Genomic DNA, 16,977 nt, shown 5'->3' on the forward strand with positions numbered 1-16,977 from the left:
AAAAAAAACCATCTGTACGTGGTTTCAGTTTACTTCCCTAAAACTCATGTCTTGTACATATTTCCCCTACATTAATATACTCTTACACAGACTATCAGAAATGACCAGTGGAGGGAGAGGGCACAGGCACGTTAGCCAATTGCGTAGGCTGCAGAGACATTTACTCTGTTAGCTTTATTTGCTCAGCCATAAAAATCATACAGTGGAGAATAATTCTGCATGAAATTGTATTTTGGGTTTATGGGGCAAGGTTTTGATAGCAAGGGGAATACAAAGGTGGTCTCTGTGAGCAGAGAGCCCAGCTGCTACCCCAAGTCAGATCAGAGCCGGCACCAAAAAGACCTGCTGCTGGCCAGAGCCAAGCTGGTGAGCGATGCTGGTTGTGTCTATGGGAGAGCAGGCTGAAGAAAGCAGGGTGAGGGGGAAATAAAAAAAACTGCTGGACAACAGCAGCTGGCAGAGGAAGGAGTGAGAACCAGCCCTGCAGACCCCCTGGGTCAGTGCAGCAGGAGGGCAGGAGGTGCTCCAGGCACGCAGCAGCAGTTCCCCTGCGGCCTGTGGAGGGGCCCCTGGTGGAGCAGGCTGTCCCCCTGCAGCCCACGGGTCCCACACGGAGCAGATCTCCACGCTGCAGCCCGTGGAGGAGCCCCCGCTGGAGCACGTGGAGGTGGCCTGGAGGAGGCTGCGGCCCATGGAGAGCCCCCGCAGGAGCAGGCCCCGGGCCGGAGCTGCAGCCCGTGGAGAGGAGCCCACGCAGGAGCAGGGGGTCTGGGGGGAGCTGCCGCCCGTGGGGGACCCGTGCTGGAGCAGTTTGCTCCTGGGGGATGGCCCATGGTACGGAGCCGTGTGGGAGCAGTGCTTGAAGAGCTGTTGCCTGTGGGCAGCCCCCGCAGGCTCAGTTCGGGAAGGACGGCATCCCGTGGGAGGGACCCCACGTGGAGCAGGGGCAGAGAGGGACCGTGAAGGAGCGGCGGAGATGAAGTGTTAGGGACTGACCGCAGCCCCCGTTCCCCATTCCCCTGCACTGTTTAGGAGGAGAAGGTGGAAGAGGACGGATGGGGGGAAGGATTTTTTGGCTTCTTTCCTTTGTTTCTCACTTCTCTAGCTTGTTAGTAATAGGCAATCAATTGTAGTAATCTCCCTATGCTGAGTCTGTTTTGCCCGTGACGATAATTGTTGAGTGATCTCCCTGTCCTTATGTCAACCACTGAGCCCTTTTCATTGTATTTTCTCCCCCTTTCCCTTTGAGGAGCGGGAGGGAGCAAGCAGTTGTGGTGGAGCTCAGATGCCCAGCTGTGTAAAACCACCACAACACATCTGCAGTTCTGTGTCTAGTACTGGGCTCCCCAGTACAGGAGAGATTAGGATATACTGGAATGAGTCCAGCAGAAGGCCACAAAAATGATGAAGGGAATGAAGCATCTCTCCTGTGATGAAAGGCTGAAAGAACTGGGACTGTTCAGCCTGGAGAAGAGAAGGCTCAGGGCGCGTGTAAATACCTGATGGGAAAGAATGGGAAAGAGGGAGCCAGACTCTTAGTGGTGCCCACTGACAGCTAAAGAGGAAGTGGCAAAAATTAAAAACCATGAAATTCCATCTGAACACAAGGAAACACTTTTCTCCTGTGGGGTGGCCAAAAATCAGCAAAGGTTGCTCAGAGAGGATGAGGAGCCTCTGTCTTTGGTTAGAGACAACCAAACCCTGAGTGGACATCACAGTATCACAGTATCACAGATTTCTAGGTTGGAAGAGACCTCAAGATCATCGAGTCCAACCTCCGACCTAACACTAAGTACTCCACTAAACCATATCGCTAAGCTCTACATCTAAACGTCTTTTAAAGACCTCCAGGGATGGTGACTCCACCACCTCCCTGGGCAGCCCGTTCCAATGCTTAATAACCCTTTCGGTAAAGAAGTACTTCCTAACATCCAACCTAAAACTCCCCTGTCGCAACTTTCGCCCATTCCCCCTCGTCCTGTCACCAGGCACGTGGGAGAACAGACCAACCCCCACCTCTCTACAGCCTCCTTTAAGGTACCTGTAGAGAGCGATAAGGTCGCCCCTGAGCCTCCTCTTCTCCAGGCTGAACAAGCCCAGCTCCCTCAGCCGCTCCTCGTAAGACTTGTTCTCCAGACCCCTCGCCAGCTTGGTCGCCCTTCTCTGGACTCGCTCGAGCACGTCCATGTCCTTCCTGTAGCGAGGGGCCCAAAACTGAACACAGCACTCGAGGTGCAGCCTCACCAGAGCCGAGTACAGGGGCACAATCACTTCCCTAGACCTGCTGGCCACACTGCTTCTTATGCAGGCCAGGATGCTGTTGGCCTTCTTGGCCACCTGGGCACACTGCTGGCTCATATTCAGCCGACTATCAACCAATACTCCCAGGTCCCTCTCGGCCAGGCAGCTTTCCAGCCACTCATCTCCCAGCCTGTAGCGCTGCTTGGGGTTGTTGCGCCCCAGGTGCAGGACCCGGCACTTGGCCTTGTTGAACTTCATACAGTTGACCTCAGCCCATCGCTCCAGCCTATCCAGATCCTCCTGCAGAGCCTTCCTGCCCTCGAGCAGATCGACACACGCACTTAGCTTGGTGTCATCTGCAAACTTACTGAGGGTGCACTGGACGCCCTCATCCAGATCATCGATAAAGATATTAAAGAGGGCCGGCCCCAGTACCGAGCCCTGGGGGACACCACTAGTGACCGGCCTCCAACCGGATTTGACTCCATTCACCACAACTCTCTGGGCCCGGCTATCCAGCCAGTTTCTAACCCAGCGAAGCGTACGCCAGTCCAAGCCCCGAGCAGCCAGTTTCTTGAGGAGAATGTTGTGGGGAACGGTGTCAAAAGCCTTACTGAGGTCAAGGTAAACCACATCCACAGCCTTTCCCTCATCCACCAAGCGCGTCACTTGGTCATAGAAGGAGAAGGCCATAGAAGGAGACATGGTCCAGGGCAACTTGCACTAGCTGACCTTGTTTGAGCAGAAGCCTGGACCAGGTGATCTCAGGAGGTCGTTTCCTGCCTCAGATCTTCTGTCCAAGGCGGAGTTCCTTCCTAGCAGTGGGACTCTGGGTGAAAGTAATTTCAGTAACCCCTTTTGCTAGGTAACGGTTCATCAGCAAGAAAGAGGGATATCTGGAAAAGGCTCTTTACTAAGAGGGTGGGCAGGCACTGGAACAGGCTCTCGAGGGAAGTGGTCACAGCACCAAACTTGACAGAATTCAAGAAGCGTTTGGACAACGCGCTCAGACATAGATAGGGTTTGATTTTGGGGTCATTCTGCATGGAGCCAGGAGTTGGACTCGATAATCCTTGTGGGTCCCTTCCAACTCAGGATATTCTGTGACTCTATGATTCTGTGGGGTGATCAGCTTGGTGGATGGTGTAAGAGCAGTTCATTCTGCTTAGCCTGACTTTAGTAAGGTATTTGACACCGTGTCTCTTAACATCCTCAGAAACAAACTGACTAATCATAGAATGGCTTGGGTTGGAAGGGACCTCAGAGACCAGCTAACTTCAATCCCTCTGCCAGAGCCAGGGATGGCACCCACTAGACCAGGCTGGCCAAGGCTGCATCCAGCCTGGCCTTGAACACCTCCAGGGATGGGGCATCCACAACTTCTCTTGGCAACCTGTTCCAGTGCCTCACTGCCCTTACAGAAAAAATTTCCTCCTGATGTCTAGTCTAAATCTACCCCCTTTTAGTTTAAGACCATTCCCCTTGTCCTATCATTATCTACCTGAGTAAAGAGACCTACTCCATCCTTTTTGGAAAACCTCTTTAAGTATCGAAAGGTCACAATGAGGTCTCCCTGGAGCCTTCTCTTCTCCAGGCTGAACAGCCCCAGCTCTCTCAGTCTTTCTTCACAGGAGATGTGCTCCAGCCCTCTGAGCATCTTTGTGGCCCTCCTCTGGACTCATGCTTATAGGTCCACTTCCTTCTGGTGGTGCTGGGAGCACCAAACCTAGACGCAGTACTCCAGGTGGGGCCTCACAAGGGCAGAGCAGAGGGGGACAATCACCTCCCTCCCCTGCTGCCCACCCCTCTGTTGATGCAGCCCAGGACGCAGTTGGCCTGCTGGGCTGCGAGCTCCCACTGCTGGCTTATGTCAAGCCTTTTGTCCACCAGAATCCCCAAGTCCTTCTCTGCAGGGCTGCTCTCAATGAGTTCTTCTCTCAGTCTGTGCTCATGTCCGGGATTGCCCCAGCCCAGGTGCAGCACCCTGCACTTGGACTTGTTGAACTTCATTAGGTTCATGTGGGCCCAATTCTCCAGCCTGTCCAGGTCCCTTTGAAAGGCATCTCTTTCTTCTTTGGTATCAACTGCACCACTCAGCACACCTGCTGAGGGTGCACTCAATCCCACCATCTATATTGTTGATGAAGATATTGAAAAGCACCAGTCCCAAGACAGACCCCTGAGGTACACCGCTCGTCACTGGTCTCCACCTGGGCATAGGGCCATTGACCACCATAAATCTCTTGTTAGCCTATTGCTCCAGCCTGTCAAGGTTTCTCTGGACGAGAGCATGGCCTTCTGGTCTGCCAGCCACTCCTCCCATTTTTGTATCATCTGCCAATGTGCTGAGGCTGCACATGGTCCAGGTCATTAATGACATGTTGAGCAGTACTGTCCCCTGGGGAAAATTGTTATTTTGCACAACCCTTACCAGCTCACTGCCCGCTAATCTATCTAACCTTGTCCGATCAAGGAGGTGATCCAGAACACCCAGCATGGCCTCAACAGGGGCAAATCATGCCTGACCAATATGGCGGCCTTTTATGGTGGTCAATGGCCCTATGCCCAGGTGGAGAACGGTGACGAGCGGTGTACCTCAGGGGTCTGTCTTGGGACCGGTGCTTTTCGATATCTTCATCAATGATGTAGACGATGGGATTGAGAGCACCCTCAGCAGGTGTGCAGATGACACCGAGCTGAGTGGTGCAGTTGATACCAAAGGAAGAGGTGTCTTTCAAAGGGACCCAGACAGGCTGGAGAAGTGGGCCCTCATGAACCTAATGAGGTTCAACAAGCCCAAGTGCAGGGTGCTGCCCCTGGGCTGGGGCAATCCCGGACATGAGCACAGACTGAGAGAAGAACTCCTTGAGAGTTGAGGCCTTCAGACACTGTGAGGAGAACCCACAAAGTCTTTGAAGACACAAAATCCTCCAGAGTAATAGAGGCTATAACATATGGGAATGAACATTTTGGAAAGCTGAGGTTGGAAAGGAGCCCTGGAGGTCCCCAGGAAAGCCTGCTGCTGAAAGCAGCCCCAGCAAGGACGTCAGACCACACGGCCCTGGCGATTCCTGCAGCCAGGTCTTGAGAAGCTGAAAGGATGCAGGTGGCGCAACCTCTCAGGGCAACCTGCTCCCTTCTGGGGATTCCCCACGAACAGAAAGGTTTCCCTTTCTCTCCAGTGTGAACTTGGCTTCTTTCAGTGTAGGTGGGCACACACTTCTCAGACCGCAGTGCACTGCTGTGAAGAGCCTGGTTCCGCCTTGTCAACGTGGAGGTCATAGCTCAGCCACAGGGGCCGCTCTGGGCCCTTACGCTGGCACCTTTCCACTGAGGGTGGGCAGAAGAGCCACCTCCTTACTACTCAAGCAGGGTCACCTGGAGCAGGCTGTGCAGGAGCAACCCACAGATTCACCTGCTGCTTCCACTTGTGGAAAAACTGTGTTTTGCTTGAAGGGCAGTCTGCTGCTGGATTGCTGCAGGACTCCCAGAAGGCTGGGGGTCCAGAGCTTTCCTCTGCCCACAGAGACCGAGCAGAGGCGTGTAGGTCAACAAAGGGCCTCACTCCCCTGCAATGGCTTTTCCAAAACAGACAGTGATTCCCCTAAAGAGAAGAGCCATCCCCAGGGATGGGGCTGTCAGCATGGCCGTGTTTATGGCAGCTGAGCTGTGTGCAGGTCTTGAGGACCTGCCACCAACCTGTGGGGTCAGAGGGCTTGTGCACCACTGGGCCGGTGCTGGGAAGGAGGAGTCTGGGAGAGCAGCATGGAGACGTGCTCTGTTGTGGCATTTATGCTACACCAAGTCAGCAGTCAGACCCGGAAATTTCCTCCCCTGCTGAGTCAGTGGCGGAAACCATTCCCTAGTGTGGGTTGTTCTGTTAGTTTAAAAAACACTCCCCTGAATGTCACCCAGATGTTTATTGGAGGCGACAGAAGTCAAGCCGCAGAGCTCGCCGCAGCACTGTTCTGAAGCTGGCGCGAGGTGCGGCCGTAGGGCCGGCCGGGTGCTGCCCTGTACTCAGCCGGGTTGGCTCCCCAGAAGTGCCGGATGTGGGAGCCTGCTGAGAGGTGGTGTTGTAGGGCCCCCGAATGGCATCTTCTCCGGATGCTGGGTCACGTCCCACAGGCCTCCTTCCGGGTGCTGAAGGGCTGTGGTCAGCGGCCGAGTTGTGTGGGCTGGACTGCCGGTGCGGGGACCTGCTCCGGTCCCTCTCTCTGGCCACGTCCCTGCGGCAACGGGTGGAAGAGACGACGACGTATTCCTGGAAGTCATCGTCCGCTCGCACCGAGTGCAGGAGCCGGTGGAAGGGCCGCCTGCAGATGGGGCACGTGGCTTTCCTCTCGGCCCACTGCTGGATGCACTCCAAGCAGAAGCGGTGCAAGCAGAAGGCCACGTAGGCTGCGTTCTCGATGTCATTCATGCAGATGGGACACAGGAGGTCTTCTGCTGCCTCCAACGGCCTGGCCTGCTGCTGCTGGCTGGTGCCGGCAGTCACGCCTAAGGCACACTCCTCCATAGCTTTCTGGGCACCCGCTGCCATGTCCTGCCCCGACATCTTTGCCACGTGTCGACCTTGTCTGGTGCTAGGAGGGGAAAAAGAAAGGGAGCCTCAGCTGAGGGAGAGGGTAGGAAAGGGCCTCCCAAAGGGGCTCCCTGTGGCTTGAGAAGCAGCAGCAGTCCTGTGGGACAGCCAGCCTCAGGGGCTACCCTCCAGCCCTGCCTTCCCCCGTCAGCTCTGGGGCTCTGGGGAAGAGCCGGGGTGTCCACGACCCCTGATCTCCACGTGCTCTCTCCCTGAGGCCCTGTATGACTGGGGTGAACTGAGGTACCTGACAGAGGCGCTCAGGGACGGTGGAGAAACTCTCCAGGAATCTTCAGCGCTGCCAAAGACCTTGGCCCCCTCCTGGGACAGCCGCCGTGTGGGACCCACACGCAGCACCCTGCAGCTGTCAGCGTGGAGAGGAGCGCTGCAAGAGGCTGCCTTTGCTGTGCGCGCAGAGCCGCTGCTCTCCAAAAGCCACAGCTCGAAGCAAGAGCCACGGTCCTGCAGGAGCTGTCACGCCTCGCGTGTGCACCCGCAGGAGCTCCTGGACAAAAGGCACGGGGACAGAGCCTACAGCTGCTGAAAAGCACTGAGGTCATGGGCAGTCACAGTCGCTGCTTGGCGACATCACAGGGGTCTCTGGGGCTGCCCAGCGAGGAAGACCCATGTTCCCAAGGGGGAAGCTTGAAAGCTTTCACCAACAAGAAGCAAGTTGCCTTTGATTCAAATGGGATTGTGATAAGTGGGCCGGCGTTGGTAATATTGAACAGAGAGAGGTATGATGACAATAAGCCTGAAAGGAATGTGAGAACTGCATCAGCTGTGTAAATTCAAAGCTCCTTAAAACAAATAAAAACAACAACAAAAAGATAACCCACACAATGGGAAATCGTAAAATAGTTACGAGAACAATATTTTTGAAATTGATGTCAGTAAGTTTATGTGAAGAAAGGAAGGATGAAGAATTCTGAAATACAATCTTATTTAAAAAAAATAAAATTCTCTCCAATTCAAGAGAGATTGTTGTCTAACTCCTTTCAGCAAAATAAAATCAAACCATAATTTTGGTTACTACTTTTGAGTTGCTTTTTTTTTCAACAAAAGCTTAATCAACCACTGTTCTGCATAGGAACACATTAGTAGGTTCGAAAGTACGTAACAGATTCTATTAGTCGGAAAAGACAACAATTCAACTTGCAGTTTGGATAGGTGAAAATTTAGAGAATCTAAACTGCGTCACAGAATGAAACGAAGCATTCACCCACCACACAGACCCAGCAAGATAGCTCTGAGTATACTCTGACACCACCTTTATGGGCCACATTTTCATAGGATGTCAAAACTGATCTCTTCTAGAGTTGGGAGCATTCTGGAGTTGTCAGCCAACCTGGAATACTAACAAATTTAAACTTGCTGAAACATTATGACTATATTTGAAGAAAATAATTTATTTTGCTGCACATTTTTAGTGGGAAAGAAATACTACGATTCTGCATGATGATATTTGACATGCGCCTTACATTACTTTTTTTTTTTTTTTTTTTTAACCAGTCAAATATGAAGAATTCATTGTATGTCTGGCAAAGTTTGTGAGCTCTTACGTTGGGTTTATGTGGCAAGGTTTGTAGGGGGCTGCAGGGGCGTCCGCCATGAGCAGAGCCCAGCAGCTGCCACATCAGATCGGAGCCAGTTCCAGCCAGCTCCAAAAAGGACCCGCTGCTGGCCAGAGCCAAGCCAGTGAACGGCGCTGGATGCGTCATTGTGAGAAAGGGAGAAAGTGCTGCCCAAGAACAACTGGGAGAGAGGAGTGAGAAAATGCGAGAAAAACAGCCAAGCAGACACCAAGGTCAGAAGTTCCCCTGCGGCCTGGTGGAGCAGGCTGTCCCCCTGCAGCCCACGGGTCCCACACGGAGCAGATCTCCACGCTGCAGCCCCCCCGTGGAGGAGCCCCCGCTGGAGCAGGTGGAGGTGGCCTGGAGGAGGCTGCGGCCCATGGAGAGCCCCCGCAGGAGCAGGCCCCGGGCCGGAGCTGCAGCCCGTGGAGAGGAGCCCACGCAGGAGCAGGGGTCTGGGGGGAGCTGCCGCCCGTGGGGGACCCGTGCTGGAGCAGTTTGCTCCTGGGGGATGGCCCATGGTACGGAGCCATGTGGGAGCAGTGCTTGAAGAGCTGCTGCCTGTGGGCAGCCCCCGCAGGCTCAGTTTGGGAAGGACGGCATCCCGTGGGAGGGACCCCACGGGGAGCAGGGGCAGAGAGGGACCGTGAAGGAGCGGCGGAGATGAAGTGTTAGGGACTGACCGCAGCCCCCGTTCCCCATTCCCCTGCACTGTTTAGGAGGAGAAGGTGGAAGAGGACGGATGGGGGGAAGGTTTTTTTGGCTTCTTTCCTTTGTTTCTCACTTCTCTAGCTTGTTAGTAATAGGCAATCAATTGTAGTAATCTCCCTATGCTGAGTCTGTTTTGCCCGTGACGATAATTGTTGAGTGATCTCCCTGTCCTTATGTCAACCACTGAGCCCTTTTCATTGTATTTTCTCCCCCTTTCCCTTTGAGGAGCGGGAGGGAGCAAGCAGTTGTGGTGGAGCTCAGATGCCCAGCTGTGTAAAGCCACCACAACACATCTGCAGTTCTGTGTCTAGTACTGGGCTCCCCAGTACAGGAGAGATTAGGATATACTGGAATGAGTCCAGCAGAAGGCCACAAAAATGATGAAGGGAATGAAGCATCTCTCCTGTGATGAAAGGCTGAAAGAACTGGGACTGTTCAGCCTGGAGAAGAGAAGGCTCAGGGCGTGTGTAAATACCTGATGGGAAAGAATGAGAAAGAGGGAGCCAGACTCTTAGTGGTGCCCACTGACAGGTAAAGAGGAAGTGGCAAAAATTAAAAACCATGAAATTCCATCTGAACACAAGGAAACACTTTTCTCCTGTGGGGTGGCCAAAAATCAGCAAAGGTTGCTCAGAGAGGATGAGGAGCCTCTGTCTTTGGTTAGAGACAACCAAACCCTGAGTGGACATCACAGTATCACAGTATCACAGATTTCTAGGTTGGAAGAGACCTCAAGATCATCGAGTCCAACCTCCGACCTAACACTAAGTACTCCACTAAACCATATCGCTAAGCTCTACATCTAAACGTCTTTTAAAGACCTCCAGGGATGGTGACTCCACCACCTCCCTGGGCAGCCCGTTCCAATGCTTAATAACCCTTTCGGTAAAGAAGTACTTCCTAACATCCAACCTAAAACTCCCCTGTCGCAACTTTCGCCCATTCCCCCTCGTCCTGTCACCAGGCACGTGGGAGAACAGACCAACCCCCACCTCTCTACAGCCTCCTTTAAGGTACCTGTAGAGAGCGATAAGGTCGCCCCTGAGCCTCCTCTTCTCCAGGCTGAACAAGCCCAGCTCCCTCAGCCGCTCCTCGTAAGACTTGTTCTCCAGACCCCTCACCAGCTTGGTCGCCCTTCTCTGGACTCGCTCGAGCACGTCCATGTCCTTCCTGTAGCGAGGGGCCCAAAACTGAACACAGCACTCGAGGTGCAGCCTCACCAGAGCCGAGTACAGGGGCACAATCACTTCCCTAGACCTGCTGGCCACACTGCTTCTTATGCAGGCCAGGATGCTGTTGGCCTTCTTGGCCACCTGGGCACACTGCTGGCTCATATTCAGCCGACTATCAACCAATACTCCCAGGTCCCTCTCGGCCAGGCAGCTTTCCAGCCACTCATCTCCCAGCCTGTAGCTCTGCTTGGGGTTGTTGCGCCCCAGGTGCAGGACCCGGCACTTGGCCTTGTTGAACTTCATACAGTTGGCCTCAGCCCATCGCTCCAGCCTATCCGGATCCTCCTGCAGAGCCTTCCTGCCCTCGAGCAGATCGACACACGCACTTAGCTTGGTGTCATCTGCAAACTTACTGAGGGTGCACTGGACGCCCTCATCCAGATCATCGATAAAGATATTAAAGAGGGCCGGCCCCAGTACCGAGCCCTGGGGGACACCACTAGTGACCGGCCTCCAACCGGATTTGACTCCATTCACCACAACTCTCTGGGCCCGGCTATCCAGCCAGTTTCTAACCCAGCGAAGCGTACGCCAGTCCAAGCCCCGAGCAGCCAGTTTCTTGAGGAGAATGTTGTGGGGAACGGTGTCAAAAGCCTTACTGAGGTCAAGGTAAACCACATCCACAGCCTTTCCCTCATCCACCAAGCGCGTCACTTGGTCATAGAAGGAGAAGGCCATAGAAGGAGACATGGTCCAGGGCAACTTGCACTAGCTGACCTTGTTTGAGCAGAAGCCTGGACCAGGTGATCTCAGGAGGTCGTTTCCTGCCTCAGATCTTCTGTCCAAGGCGGAGTTCCTTCCTAGCAGTGGGACTCTGGGTGAAAGTAATTTCAGTAACCCCTTTTGCTAGGTAACGGTTCATCAGCAAGAAAGAGGGATATCTGGAAAAGGCTCTTTACTAAGAGGGTGGGCAGGCACTGGAACAGGCTCTCGAGGGAAGTGGTCACAGCACCAAACTTGACAGAATTCAAGAAGCGTTTGGACAACGCGCTCAGACATAGATAGGGTTTGATTTTGGGGTCATTCTGCATGGAGCCAGGAGTTGGACTCGATAATCCTTGTGGGTCCCTTCCAACTCAGGATATTCTGTGACTCTATGATTCTGTGGGGTGATCAGCTTGGTGGATGGTGTAAGAGCAGTTCATTCTGCTTAGCCTGACTTTAGTAAGGTATTTGACACCGTGTCTCTTAACATCCTCAGAAACAAACTGACTAATCATAGAATGGCTTGGGTTGGAAGGGACCTCAGAGACCAGCTAACTTCAATCCCTCTGCCAGAGCCAGGGATGGCACCCACTAGACCAGGCTGGCCAAGGCTGCATCCAGCCTGGCCTTGAACACCTCCAGGGATGGGGCATCCACAACTTCTCTTGGCAACCTGTTCCAGTGCCTCACTGCCCTTACAGAAAAAATTTCCTCCTGATGTCTAGTCTAAATCTACCCCCTTTTAGTTTAAGACCATTCCCCTTGTCCTATCATTATCTACCTGAGTAAAGAGACCTACTCCATCCTTTTTGGAAAACCTCTTTAAGTATCGAAAGGTCACAATGAGGTCTCCCTGGAGCCTTCTCTTCTCCAGGCTGAACAGCCCCAGCTCTCTCAGTCTTTCTTCACAGGAGATGTGCTCCAGCCCTCTGAGCATCTTTGTGGCCCTCCTCTGGACTCATGCTTATAGGTCCACTTCCTTCTGGTGGTGCTGGGAGCACCAAACCTAGACGCAGTACTCCAGGTGGGGCCTCACAAGGGCAGAGCAGAGGGGGACAATCACCTCCCTCCCCTGCTGCCCACCCCTCTGTTGATGCAGCCCAGGACGCAGTTGGCCTGCTGGGCTGCGAGCTCCCACTGCTGGCTTATGTCAAGCCTTTTGTCCACCAGAATCCCCAAGTCCTTCTCTGCAGGGCTGCTCTCAATGAGTTCTTCTCTCAGTCTGTGCTCATGTCCGGGATTGCCCCAGCCCAGGTGCAGCACCCTGCACTTGGACTTGTTGAACTTCATTAGGTTCATGTGGGCCCAATTCTCCAGCCTGTCCAGGTCCCTTTGAAAGGCATCTCTTTCTTCTTTGGTATCAACTGCACCACTCAGCACACCTGCTGAGGGTGCACTCAATCCCACCATCTATATTGTTGATGAAGATATTGAAAAGCACCAGTCCCAAGACAGACCCCTGAGGTACACCGCTCGTCACTGGTCTCCACCTGGGCATAGGGCCATTGACCACCATAAATCTCTTGTTAGCCTATTGCTCCAGCCTGTCAAGGTTTCTCTGGACGAGAGCATGGCCTTCTGGTCTGCCAGCCACTCCTCCCATTTTTGTATCATCTGCCAATGTGCTGAGGCTGCACATGGTCCAGGTCATTAATGACATGTTGAGCAGTACTGTCCCCTGGGGAAAATTGTTATTTTGCACAACCCTTACCAGCTCACTGCCCGCTAATCTATCTAACCTTGTCCGATCAAGGAGGTGATCCAGAACACCCAGCATGGCCTCAACAGGGGCAAATCATGCCTGACCAATATGGCGGCCTTTTATGGTGGTCAATGGCCCTATGCCCAGGTGGAGAACGGTGACGAGCGGTGTACCTCAGGGGTCTGTCTTGGGACCGGTGCTTTTCGATATCTTCATCAATGATGTAGACGATGGGATTGAGAGCACCCTCAGCAGGTGTGCAGATGACACCGAGCTGAGTGGTGCAGTTGATACCAAAGGAAGAGGTGTCTTTCAAAGGGACCCAGACAGGCTGGAGAAGTGGGCCCTCATGAACCTAATGAGGTTCAACAAGCCCAAGTGCAGGGTGCTGCCCCTGGGCTGGGGCAATCCCGGACATGAGCACAGACTGAGAGAAGAACTCCTTGAGAGTTGAGGCCTTCAGACACTGTGAGGAGAACCCACAAAGTCTTTGAAGACACAAAATCCTCCAGAGTAATAGAGGCTATAACATATGGGAATGAACATTTTGGAAAGCTGAGGTTGGAAAGGAGCCCTGGAGGTCCCCAGGAAAGCCTGCTGCTGAAAGCAGCCCCAGCAAGGACGTCAGACCACACGGCCCTGGCGATTCCTGCAGCCAGGTCTTGAGAAGCTGAAAGGATGCAGGTGGCGCAACCTCTCAGGGCAACCTGCTCCCTTCTGGGGATTCCCCACGAACAGAAAGGTTTCCCTTTCTCTCCAGTGTGAACTTGGCTTCTTTCAGTGTAGGTGGGCACACACTTCTCAGACCGCAGTGCACTGCTGTGAAGAGCCTGGTTCCGCCTTGTCAACGTGGAGGTCATAGCTCAGCCACAGGGGCCGCTCTGGGCCCTTACGCTGGCACCTTTCCACTGAGGGTGGGCAGAAGAGCCACCTCCTTACTACTCAAGCAGGGTCACCTGGAGCAGGCTGTGCAGGAGCAACCCACAGATTCACCTGCTGCTTCCACTTGTGGAAAAACTGTGTTTTGCTTGAAGGGCAGTCTGCTGCTGGATTGCTGCAGGACTCCCAGAAGGCTGGGGGTCCAGAGCTTTCCTCTGCCCACAGAGACCGAGCAGAGGCGTGTAGGTCAACAAAGGGCCTCACTCCCCTGCAATGGCTTTTCCAAAACAGACAGTGATTCCCCTAAAGAGAAGAGCCATCCCCAGGGATGGGGCTGTCAGCATGGCCGTGTTTATGGCAGCTGAGCTGTGTGCAGGTCTTGAGGACCTGCCACCAACCTGTGGGGTCAGAGGGCTTGTGCACCACTGGGCCGGTGCTGGGAAGGAGGAGTCTGGGAGAGCAGCATGGAGACGTGCTCTGTTGTGGCATTTATGCTACACCAAGTCAGCACTCAGACCCGGAAATTTCCTCCCCTGCTGAGTCAGTGGCGGAAACCATTCCCTAGTGTGGGTTGTTCTGTTAGTTTAAAAAACACTCCCCTGAATGTCACCCAGATGTTTATTGGAGGCGACAGAAGTCAAGCCGCAGAGCTCGCCGCAGCACTGTTCTGAAGCTGGCGCGAGGTGCGGCCGTAGGGCCGGCCGGGTGCTGCCCTGTACTCAGCCGGGTTGGCTCCCCAGAAGTGCCGGATGTGGGAGCCTGCTGGGAGGTGGTGTTGGAGGGCCCCCGAATGGCATCTTCCCCGGATGCTGGGTCACGTCCCACAGGCCTCCTTCCGGGTGCTGAAGGGCTGTGGTCAGCGGCCGAGTTGTGTGGGCTGGACTGCCGGTGCGGGGACCTGCTCCGGTCCCTCTCTCTGGCCACGTCCCTGCGGCGACGGGTGGGAGAGACGACGACGTATTCCTGGAAGTCATCGTCCGCTCGCACCGAGTGCAGGAGCCGGTGGAAGGGCCGCCTGCAGATGGGGCACGTGGCTTTCCTCTCGGCCCACTGCTGGATGCACTCCAAGCAGAAGCGGTGCAAGCAGAAGGCCACGTAGGCTGCGTTCTCGATGTCATTCATGCAGATGGGACACAGGAGGTCTTCTGCTGCCTCCAACGGCCTGGCCTGCTGCTGCTGGCTGGCGCCGGCAGTCACGCCTAAGGCGCACTCCTCCATAGCTTTCTGGGCACCCGCTGCCATGTCCTGCCCCGACATCTTTGCCACGTGCCTGACCTTGTCTGGTGCTAGGAGGGGAAAAAGAAAGGGAGCCTCAGCTGAGGGAGACGGTAGGAAAGGGCCTCCCAAAGGGGCTCCCTGTGGCTTGAGAAGCAGCAGCAGTCCTGTGGGACAGCCAGCCTCAGGGGCTACCCTCCAGCCCTGCCTTCCCCCGTCAGCTCTGGGGCTCTGGGGAAGAGCCGGGGTGTCCACGACCCCTGATCTCCACGTGCTCTCTCCCTGAGGCCCTGTATGACTGGGGTGAACTGAGGTACCTGACAGAGGCGCTCAGGGACGGTGGAGAAACTCTCCAGGAATCTTCAGCGCTGCCAAAGACCTTGGCCCCCTCCTGGGACAGCCGCCGTGTGGGACCCACACGCAGCACCCTGCAGCTGTCAGCGTGGAGAGGAGCGCTGCAAGAGGCTGCCTTTGCTGTGCGCGCAGAGCCGCTGCTCTCCAAAAGCCACAGCTCGAAGCAAGAGCCACGGTCCTGCAGGAGCTGTCACGCCTCGCGTGTGCACCCGCAGGAGCTCCTGGACAAAAGGCACGGGGACAGAGCCTACAGCTGCTGAAAAGCACTGAGGTCACGGGCAGTCACAGTCGCTGCTTGGCGACATCACAGGGGTCTCTGGGGCTGCCCAGCGAGGAAGACCCATGTTCCCAAGGGGGAAGCTTCAAAGCTTTCACCAACAAGAAGCAAGTTGCCTTTGATTCAAATGGGATTGTGATAAGTGGGCCGGCGTTGGTAATATTGAACAGAGAGAGGTATGATGACAATAAGCCTGAAAGGAATGTGAGAACTGCATCAGCTGTGTAAATTCAAAGCTCCTTAAAACAAACAACAACAACAACAAAAAGATAACCCACACAATGGGAAATCGTAAAATAGTTACGAGAACAATATTTTTGAAATTGATGTCAGTAAGTTTATGTGAAGAAAGGAAGGATGAAGAATTCTGAAATACAATCTTATTTAAAAAAAATAAAATTCTCTCCAATTCAAGAGAGATTGTTGTCTAACTCCTTTCAGCAAAATAAAATCAAACCATAATTTTGGTTACTACTTTTGAGTTGCTTTTTTTTTCAACAAAAGCTTAATCAACCACTGTTCTGCATAGGAACACATTAGTAGGTTCGAAAGTACGTAACAGATTCTATTAGTCGGAAAAGACAACAATTCAACTTGCAGTTTGGATAGGTGAAAATTTAGAGAATCTAAACTGCGTCACAGAATGAAACGAAGCATTCACCCACCACACAGACCCAGCAAGATAGCTCTGAGTATACTCTGACACCACCTTTATGGGCCACATTTTCATAGGATGTCAAAACTGATCTCTTCTAGAGTTGGGAGCATTCTGGAGTTGTCAGCCAACCTGGAATACTAACAAATTTAAACTTGCTGAAACATTATGACTATATTTGAAGAAAATAATTTATTTTGCTGCACATTTTTAGTGGGAAAGAAATACTACGATTCTGCATGATGATATTTGACATGCGCCTTACATTACTTTTTTTTTTTTTTTTTTTTAACCAGTCAAATATGAAGAATTCATTGTATGTCTGGCAAAGTTTGTGAGCTCTTACGTTGGGTTTATGTGGCAAGGTTTGTAGGGGGCTGCAGGGGCGTCCGCCATGAGCAGAGCCCAGCAGCTGCCACATCAGATCGGAGCCAGTTCCAGCCAGCTCCAAAAAGGACCCGCTGCTGGCCAGAGCCAAGCCAGTGAACGGCGCTGGATGCGTCATTGTGAGAAAGGGAGAAAGTGCTGCCCAAGAACAACTGGGAGAGAGGAGTGAGAAAATGCGAGAAAAACAGCCAAGCAGACACCAAGGTCAGAAGTTCCCCTGCGGCCTGGTGGAGCAGGCTGTCCCCCTGCAGCCCACGGGTCCCACACGGAGCAGATCTCCACGCTGCAGCCCCCCCGTGGAGGAGCCCCCGCTGGAGCAGGTGGAGGTGGCCTGGAGGAGGCTGCGGCCCATGGAGAGCCCCCGCAGGAGCAGGCCCCGGGCCGGAGCTGCAGCCCGTGGAGAGGAGCCCACGCAGGAGCAGGGGTCTGGGGGGAGCTGCCGCCCGTGGGGGACCCGTGC

At 53.9% G+C, this 16,977-nt stretch overlaps 1 protein-coding gene across 1 annotated transcript; it reads right to left on the reverse strand.

Annotated features, from left to right (window-relative positions):
* Positions 1-6,160: 6,160 nt before the first annotated feature.
* LOC136789094 (E3 ubiquitin-protein ligase Topors-like) lies at positions 6,161-7,566 on the reverse strand. Its single transcript, XM_066988612.1, has 2 exons — positions 7,074-7,566; positions 6,161-6,827 (listed from the first exon to the last, which is right to left on the reverse strand). The coding sequence occupies exon 2, from the start codon at positions 6,797-6,799 to the stop codon at positions 6,161-6,163; it is 639 nt and encodes a 212-aa protein (XP_066844713.1). The 5' UTR covers positions 6,800-6,827; positions 7,074-7,566.
* Positions 7,567-16,977: the final 9,411 nt, after the last annotated feature.

Source organism: Anser cygnoides, chromosome Z (assembly GCF_040182565.1).
Source record: "Anser cygnoides isolate HZ-2024a breed goose chromosome Z, Taihu_goose_T2T_genome, whole genome shotgun sequence".
Taxonomy (NCBI): Eukaryota; Metazoa; Chordata; class Aves; order Anseriformes; family Anatidae; genus Anser; species Anser cygnoides.

What these genes read in the sequence shown, in the direction of transcription:
- LOC136789094 (XM_066988612.1), bottom strand. Translation starts at nt 6,799, where the DNA reads ATGTCGGGGCAGGACATGGCAGCGGGTGCCCAGAAAGCTATGGAGGAG.